Source organism: Rattus norvegicus, chromosome 12 (assembly GCF_036323735.1).
Source record: "Rattus norvegicus strain BN/NHsdMcwi chromosome 12, GRCr8, whole genome shotgun sequence".
Lineage (NCBI taxonomy): Eukaryota > Metazoa > Chordata > Mammalia > Rodentia > Muridae > Rattus > Rattus norvegicus.
The window spans coordinates 6,534,915-6,543,226 of NC_086030.1; the positions used below are offsets into that span (position 1 = coordinate 6,534,915).

General features: G+C 52.1%; 2 protein-coding genes across 4 annotated transcripts in view; one reads left to right on the forward strand and one right to left on the reverse strand.

Moving 5' to 3' along the window:
* Nucleotides 1–659: 659 nt before the first annotated feature.
* Nucleotides 660–4,984, forward strand: Trappc5 (trafficking protein particle complex subunit 5). Of its 2 annotated transcripts, XM_039089624.2 has the most exons (3): nt 660–744; nt 2,076–2,109; nt 3,088–4,984. In XM_039089624.2, the coding sequence occupies exon 3, from the start codon at nt 3,097–3,099 to the stop codon at nt 3,661–3,663; it is 567 nt and encodes a 188-aa protein (XP_038945552.1). In that variant the 5' UTR covers nt 660–744; nt 2,076–2,109; nt 3,088–3,096; the 3' UTR covers nt 3,664–4,984.
* Nucleotides 4,985–5,782: 798 nt separating this feature from the next.
* The window catches only part of Fcer2 (Fc epsilon receptor II), an 11,668-nt gene continuing 9,138 nt past the window's right edge, over nt 5,783–8,312 (reverse strand). For both annotated transcript variants that reach the window (NM_133550.2, NM_001033924.1), the window contains 3 exons: nt 7,423–7,574; nt 7,196–7,302; nt 5,783–6,872 (listed from right to left, as the gene is read on the reverse strand). In NM_133550.2, coding sequence (NP_598234.2) covers nt 6,674–6,872; nt 7,196–7,302; nt 7,423–7,574 — 458 coding nt within the window. In that variant the 3' untranslated portion in view covers nt 5,783–6,673. The remainder of the gene's footprint in view (nt 6,873–7,195; nt 7,303–7,422; nt 7,575–8,312) is intronic.

The following is an 8,312-nucleotide window of genomic DNA, read 5'->3' on the forward strand; positions in this document are numbered from 1 at the left end:
AGCAGAAATGGTAACCCCAGGTTCAGTAGTTACGCCCTATCTTAAAATAACCCCCAAGAGCAGTAGAGATAGCCACTCAGCGTCAACCTCTGCACACAGGAGTGTTGGGTACATGGGACACACACTGACACACAAAGGAAATATAAGGGTGGTCAGATGCCTCCGCAGGTAAAAAAACTACTACTACTACTACTACTACTACTACTACTACTACTACTACTACTACTACTACTACTACTACTACTACTACTACTAAAGCATTGTAGCTACACCTTCTGTGAAAGTTGGAAAAATGCCCTCAAAGTGTGCTCCTTCACCCACAGGTAAAAATCACGCGTCAGAGTAAATTGCGTGTACATACATCACATCCACGGCTCACGTACATACATAAGAAAATGCGTGCCCGAGAGCATGCACGTGCTCCTGGGACAGAATACTTTGCATACTACCCTCCTGCTCAAAGGCCAGCTCTTAAAGCAAGACCTCACGACCCAGTGCAGACCAGGGCTCTGGGCCGCTGGGCTGGGACACGGGCGCCCCCTTGCGGCCGCTCTCTGCCACGCCCCGCCCCGCCCTCCGTGTACTCACCGGCGAGCTCATACACGCCTGCGCACTCAGGGGCCTTTTACGACGCCACCAAGAAGTTCCGCTGAACCCACCGCGGCACAGTTCCGGTTGAGACCTTTCCGGGCCGGCGCGCACGGGCCTCGTCTTTTTTCTGTGTGTCCCGAGCAGCGTTCCCGGGTCAGTCTGCTTTGGGTTTTCCTGGGGGTGAGGCGGGTTCCGCGGTCCCAGCCGAGCGTCCTAGAGCAGCCGAGTGGAGCGTTGTGCATGGCTCCCTTCCCTAGTTGGGGAGCCGGACGGTCCATCCTAATCCCCCAAGACCCGGCCCCTGGGACATGCTTTGTAGGGGCGTGCTGTCGGCTCCAACCCGTCCCCAAGAAGCGATGAAGGCTTCACCTGGAGACGTCAGGGCCCCCAGTCTCCGGATTCCATTTTGGTCTCCATTCACAGTTGTGGCTGGCTCCCTGCTGCCGGCATGGGAGGCCCAGAGGCCTCCTCCTGGCTCCTCCACTAGTTTCCCCATCACCCGTGCAGTTTTCTAGAGAGTGTGGGAGCGTGAGTTCCCAACGGGATGTCTTTTAGAGTTAAGGGTCACCGTGGAAACGGCTTCCTTCGTGACAAATAGACACTTCCGCCGCTCCCCGCGCTCAGGTTGTAGGCTTGGTGATTTTCTGCATCCCTTCCTGGCTTGGCCTTGACTCACCCCTGTCACATACCTTTCAGGCTTTCCTGGAGGGATTGGGCAGGAGCACATGCCAACTAGGGAAAACATCATTGTGTCCTCTGACCCCTCTCCATTCTTCAACCTCCCCCCGACCCCCCTTTTAAAGACAGTGTGTTAGTGCTTTTCTCTATGTTGCTGCGGTCATATATACCCGAAAGAAGCAACCGGAAGAGGGAAAAGTCTGTTAATTTGACCATTGACAGATGACGGCAGGGGCGTGAGGCAGCTGGCATTGCATCCACAGTCGAATGCTGGCCCTCAGATAGCTTCATTCTTTTTATTCAGCCTCAGGGTGGTGATGCCCATATTCAGAACCGTCCGCCTCTGGAACTCTAGGGACTGTGTTTTCATGGTATTTCTATATCTAAGTAGTGAAGACGAACAGGGTCTCACTGTGGTTTAGGCAGTGCTGCAACTCACCCAGGCTGGGCACTTTCTGCCATCTTCCTGCCTCAGCCTCTGGAGTGCTGGGGCTCAGGCATGCACCTCCACAGTTTCCTGGCCTCTCTGTATGCACTCCATCTTCCTTTTTTTTGGAGGGGGGAGAGACAGCTTTTCTGTGTAACAACCCTGGCTGTCCTCCAACTCACAGAGAAGCCTCTGCTTCCTGAGTGTTGGGATTAAAGGTGTGTGCCTTAAGTTTTAACCATTCCCCTGCCAGGTACCAACCTCTTAAAAATTACATTTTTTAAATTTATCCATTGCATGTTTGTGTGTATGTGTGTGCATTTGTGAGTGTGCACAGAAGTAAGAGGACAACTTTTGAGAGCGAGTTCTCTCTTTCCAGTCTGTGGGTCCTAGGATCAAACTGGGGTTATCAGGTAAGCGTCTTTATCTTCTGAGCCATCTTGCCAGGGATAGTTCTTTAGGAAGACTTCTCGCTTTATTTAATGTGTATAGGTGTTCTGCCTGCATATGTGTGTGTTTCCCATGTATGTCCCTGGTGTCCTCCATGGTCAGAGGATCTCCTAGATCTAGTTACAGAATCACCATGTGATGTGGGTGCTGGAATTCAAACTCATTCTCTCTATAAGAGCAAGAAATGATCTTAACTGCTTAACCCTCTCTCCAGCTTTTTTTTTTTTTTTTTTTTTTTTTATTATTAAAGAGACAAGGTCTCATGTAGCCTAGGTTGGTCCCAAATTCCATATGTAGCAGAGAGTGGCCTCAGACTCCTGATCTTCCTGCCTCTGCCTCTACCTCTTGAGTTCAGTCAGGGATTATGGAATTGTACCTCCATACCTGGCTTTATGCAGTTCAGGGAATCAAACACGGGATTTCATGTACCGATGGAGCCATATCCCCAAGTGCTTTTCATGACTAAGAAGTCTCTTGGGTCTCCAACTTTGGGGTAGTTTCTATTGTTCCCTGTTATTTCCCTTTAAAGAGTTCTTTTTAATTATATGGGTGTGTGTCTGAGTATGGGTTTGTGCGTGTGAGTGCAGTCAGAGGCCAGAGGTATTGATTCTTCCTGGAGCTGGACTTACAGGTGGTTGTGAGCCATGTGGAGTGGGAGTTGGGAACTGATTCAAGTGCTTTGCAAGAACAGTACATGTTTTGAAGTCCACATCTCTCTTTTTTCCCCCATTGGCAGGCAAGGTTGTAAGGCCCTCACTCTGGTATTTGTGCTTTGCTTGCTAAATTATGGGGTGTGTTTTACCAGCAGTTTAATGTCTACTCTCTTTCTCATCTGTTTGACACTATAATGCTTAGCGCGGGTACAGATGGGTTATATGGGTATCCTGGTTCTCCTCCTGCGCCTCATCCACCCATCGCCCTGACTTTTGGTCTCCCTACAGGACTGCATCATGGAGGCGCGTTTCACACGCGGGAAGTCGGCGCTCCTAGAGCGCGCACTGGTGCGGCCCCGCACTGAGGTGAGCCTGAGCGCCTTCGCCCTTCTCTTCTCCGAGCTGGTGCAGCACTGTCAGAGCCGCGTTTTCTCTGTGGCAGAGCTCCAGGCACGCTTGGCTGCCCTGGGCCGCCAGGTGGGCGCCCGAGTCCTAGATGCCCTGGTGGCCCGTGAAAAGGGTGCTCGGCGTGAGACCAAGGTGCTGGGTGCGCTGCTGTTCGTCAAGGGTGCGGTGTGGAAGGCACTGTTCGGCAAGGAGGCGGACAAGCTGGAGCAGGCCAACGACGACGCCCGCACTTTCTACATCATTGAGAGGGAGCCTCTCATTAACACCTACATCTCCGTGCCCAAGGAGAACAGCACGCTGAACTGTGCCAGCTTCACAGCGGGCATCGTGGAGGCTGTGCTCACGCACAGCGGCTTCCCCGCCAAAGTTACAGCGCACTGGCACAAGGGGACCACACTCATGATCAAGTTTGAAGAGGCTGTTATTGCCCGAGATCGGGCCCTGGAGGGACGCTGACCCCACGGGACATAAAGGTTGAGCAGATCCCGTTTCCAAGTTTGTGTTGTGTGTTGTGTAGGGGCGTCAGATCTGCCCATATCCTGATCCTGGTCCCCAGTCCCAGACTGAGGGAGTCGGAAGGCAAAGTTGTCAGGCATAGGCGGAGAGTAAGGAACCGGACATTGGGCTCACTTGGCCTGTGGCTTTCAGATAAGGTTGGAGGCTTGAATGTACTGGGGAAATTGGACACCTATGGAATTGTCAGTGGAGCCTGCAGTCTGGAGGGGCAGGGATATGAGGCTAAGAGGAACCAGGGCCTGGCAAAATGCCAGCGCCATAGCCTAGTTTGTAGGGTGCCCTGGGTTTGATTCCTTACGCCACATAAAATGGGCATAGTGGTGCAGATTGTCTCATCCCAGCACTAGGAAGGTAGAGGGAGAAAGATCCTAAGTTCAAGGCCATCCTCTGCTAAGCAAGTTTGAGATCAGTGGTGGGAGCAGAGGATTCTTTCTTAAACAAGTGGGAGGCAGGGGTACTCTTCCCTCAAAGCTCAGTTTTCCTCAAATCTCCATTTGTTCTTAAAAAAAAAAAAAAAAACTCCAAAAGTCAGATAGTAAAGGAGGGCGTGGCTGTGTCTAAAACCATCTATGTGGTTACTCTCCCTTTAGACGTTTGTACTCAGAGTGGCTTGTGCACCGTCAGCATCAGCACCAGCACCGACATCAGGGTCAGCATCGTTGTCCCACGTCCAGAATCACTGGTCCACCCCTAGGCTCCCTGGACCACAAGTTTGCCTTCCAGCCCCATTCTCAGAGGTTTCCCCAGGGCCCTTATTTTGAGAAACGGTACTCCAGGGCGTCAGAGTCACCCCAAGGACTTAAAAACTCAGGTGGTTTCAGAACAAAACAGAAGTGCAGGTCTTATACCCCTACAGTCAGATTCCGCAGTTTTGGGTGTTCTTAAGAATTTGTTTCTGGTACATTCTAGAGAGCTGCTGGGTGCCTCAGGGATCACAGTGAGAGAACAGTGTTGCACCAGCCTCTCATCTGGAAACTTTAGAGGGTTTTAAGGTTAATATTTAAACAATTTATTCCGAGACAGGTTTCTGCAGGCACGGGCTGGCTTCAACCTTGCTTGTGTTTAAGGATGACTATGAAGTCCCACCCTTCTGACTCTGCCTGAGATGGAGAGCTTAACTTAGTGGGGCTCACCACATTTCCTCTTTTAAGCAGAGTCTGAATCATGTTTTCCTGGCTGTCCTGGACTCGCTGTGTAGACCAGGCTGGCCTCACACTCAGGTCTACTTCCCTAGTGCTGAGATTAAAGTTAAGCACCACCACTCTTGACTTCTTATTTTAAGACTTTATGTGTGTGTCTGTGTGTGCGTTTGTGAACTTAAACGCAGGTCACTGGAGGCCAGAGTGGGGATCGGATTTAGAGCTGTTGCAGGTAGCCATCTGATAGGAGCGTCACCATCCGAAACACTCCTACCCCACCCCACCCCACCCCACCCCCATCCTACGGTAGAGCAGTGTGTTATTAACTGCTGAGCCATGTCTCTAGCCTTCCACCTAATTTCTAAAAACGTTTATTTCATGGGTGCATGTAGAGCCAGAGATTGGTGTGAGATGTCTTTCTCAGTTGCAACCTTCCTTACGCATCTTAAAAACGTGTTTATGTATATACGTGTGCAGGGCTGCAGACGCCTAAAGAAGACCGCTGTGGAGACTCGGTTCTTTCCTCCCACTATGTAGACTCAGGAGACTCGGTGATTCAACTCAGGCTGGCTCTCTTCTTTACTTGGGTCTCACTGAATTGTCCAGGCGGGCCGGAAGCCACAGCATCCGAGCGTGCTCGGATTATAAGTGAGCGCCAGCATACCTCGCCGGGGTCACGTGCTTCTGAGCCTTACTCTCAGCCCTACCTAGCATGTCATTCTAAGGATATAGGAAAAGAGATAACCAAGATATAGTTAAGTGTGAATTCCGTGTCAGTTGTGCATCATTCTTAAAGAGAGCTTTGGGCACCAAGTCTCTGAAACTGTGCTGATACCTGAAGGAGCACCCTTCCCCCACCCCTGCACAACTGGAGCCCCACCCCCCCCCCCAATTAGGCACAAATCACACCCAAACACCTGTTTTCTCAGAGAGACCCTTTATTAAGCAGGGAAGAAAAGTTAAGTGGCTGCTTTCTGACTCAGGCAGAAAAACAGCATCCGATGACCTTGCAGGTGTAATTTTTATGAAGAGAAAAAGGCGGTCTGGTAGGCTGGGTTATGTTGTATTCTGATTGGGTATGTTAATTAGGTGAAACTGAAGGGGGCTTTTGATTGCTGGACTTTAATACTTGGATAGCTGGACCTTTGTAGGCGGCCTCAGGAGGAGAAAGTGGCCAAATAAGGGGATAGACCTTGGGGTCTAGCCTCAGGAATGTGATCTAACACTTTTAGCAAGGCAGAGGGAATGGGAGAGAAGGGCAAGGCCTCCCAGAGCCAAGCTCACCACGCTGGAGCTGGCCACAGTCCCTTCAATAAGTACCACACCAGGAGTACACCTAGTGCAGCTCCAAAGAGGGTAGGAATGCTGGGGACCAGCCATGACTGGATTTCACTGGTGCACACTTGATGGGAGGACTCACTTCCGGATCCTGGGGAGAGGGAACCTCTGTTCTCCGATGCAGCGTAGAAGAAAATGGAAGACTTGATAGGCGGTGGGGACTGCAGAAGAAGCCTTCCTCAGAATCTTTGTTCTCAGTAGCTCCTGGGTTGGCTTAACTGCCCACAGATGCCAGTATGGCTGGGGCTCAGGTTTGAAGAGGGCAGACGGAATGGAATGGTCAGCTTAGCGGGAGAGGCTTTCTGGATAGCTGGCAGGAGCTGGCCTCCACCAGCCACTTCAGTTTGGGAGGGGACATAATCCTAGCCTCAGTCACAGAGAGCAATCGGGCCTTGACAGGGGCATCCTCAAGGCCTGGTTGTTTCCATGACAAAGGTAGAGGAGAAATCCAGGAGAGGAAGCACAGAACTTAGTCAGGGTTCATTCTTGGGGGTGGGTCCTGTTGGCGTCACAGAGGCTAAGGGGGCGGATAGGTCACAGGTTGCCAGCTGCTCACACACCCAGGCATCCAGGTAGCTGCGGCAGAAGGCGTCATTCCACTGGCCAGATCCCCGCATCATGACACAGTCCTCACCCTGGCCCCCATTGTTGGGCTCCCCTGGACTCCAGTTGCTGGAACAAGAGATACCCCTAGTCATGAGATGTGGTCAGGGAGGTTTCCCTTCTTTGCAGACCCTCTCCCCATTAGCTTCCTTTCACAGCCCTGGTTTCCCCTTTGGGGATCTGGACCTGGGCCTCCCCCGTTACTCCCGTACTCCCTCCACCATGCAGCCAAGAAGCACCTTTCCAATCTGTGCTTGCTGCTTGAAGGTCCTTCCTCCTTTCCCCATAGCTAAGGCGCTCCCGAACTCTCCTTCACCTGTAGCCCGCAGGACCTTTCCCTGAGCCCTGGGTTTTGTTTCTCCTCCTTTGCTTGTTCCCAGAGTTCCCCTTACCTATAACCCACGGGGCTCCCATCTGGCCATACGAACTCTCCCTCCATGTTGAGATCCTGGAGACCAATCCAGGACTCCTTCTTGTTGATATGTTGCATCAGGAAGTCCTAGGCGGAGGTGGACATTACCGTTGCCCTCCATTCCAGAAGGCCAGGGTGGGATCCTACGCCCCACTCCCCCCACCTACTGCCACCCTGCCACCCACCGTCTCTTGAGAGCCGTGGTACCTGCTCCTTCTGGCTGTGAATGCTGACTAGCCGTCCTTCCAGGTCACTGCAGGTGAACTTGGCCTGGATCCACTGCTTGGAGCCCTCACCGAAATAGTAGCACTTCTGTTGGAAATGGAGCCAGTCCTTGGGACACACGTTGCATGCCGTTCCTGGGGTCACACATTGAAGAGAGGCTCAGGAATACTGTGGTGGGTAATGTCTCTCCTGCAGTCACCCAGGGATCTGGGCTGGAGAACTGTCCTGTCCTGCCAAGCTTAAAACCTAACCATTGCCAGTCTGCAGATGGCTTTGTGCATGGAGCCGCCAAAACTAGCCAGTTCTCTGGTGAGACCTTCTCAGCCACTAACACTCTCACCACAGACACCTCAGTGGTTAGAAGAATGGCAGTTGTCACTAACCGCATCATTAATACCTCAACTACTGGGGCCAGCCACAAGCAGCCAAGGCCAATCACAACTCAGCCACCGGCATTGTGAAACACTTCCAGTTCCAAGGTTACTAGCATCTAACAAGCACTTCCATGGTCAGCGATACCTTAACTACCAGAACCATCACCACAGACACGTCAGACACATTTCACCTCCACCCCACAGATGCCTCAGATACACCCACACCCCCATAGGTACCTCAGCTACCCCTCACCCTGTAGATACCTCAGGTACCCCCACCTCCACAGACACCTTAGCCATCCCATGCCCCCAGACACACCATTTGCCCTCCACCCACAAAGAGACCTCAGCTACTCCCACCCCCACAGAGACCTCAGCTACTCCCACCCCCACAGACACTTCAGCCACAGCCCTGCCCCTAGAACCTGACCCCCAGCTCCACCTCACAGACACTTCAGACAAAGCAGAAATTAAGAGCATGCATGGCTCTTACAGAGG

Excerpts from the sequence above, each read along its gene's own strand:
- Trappc5 (XM_039089624.2), top strand. The coding sequence starts at position 3,097 with ATGGAGGCGCGTTTCACACGCGGGAAGTCGGCGCTCCTAGAGCGCGCA.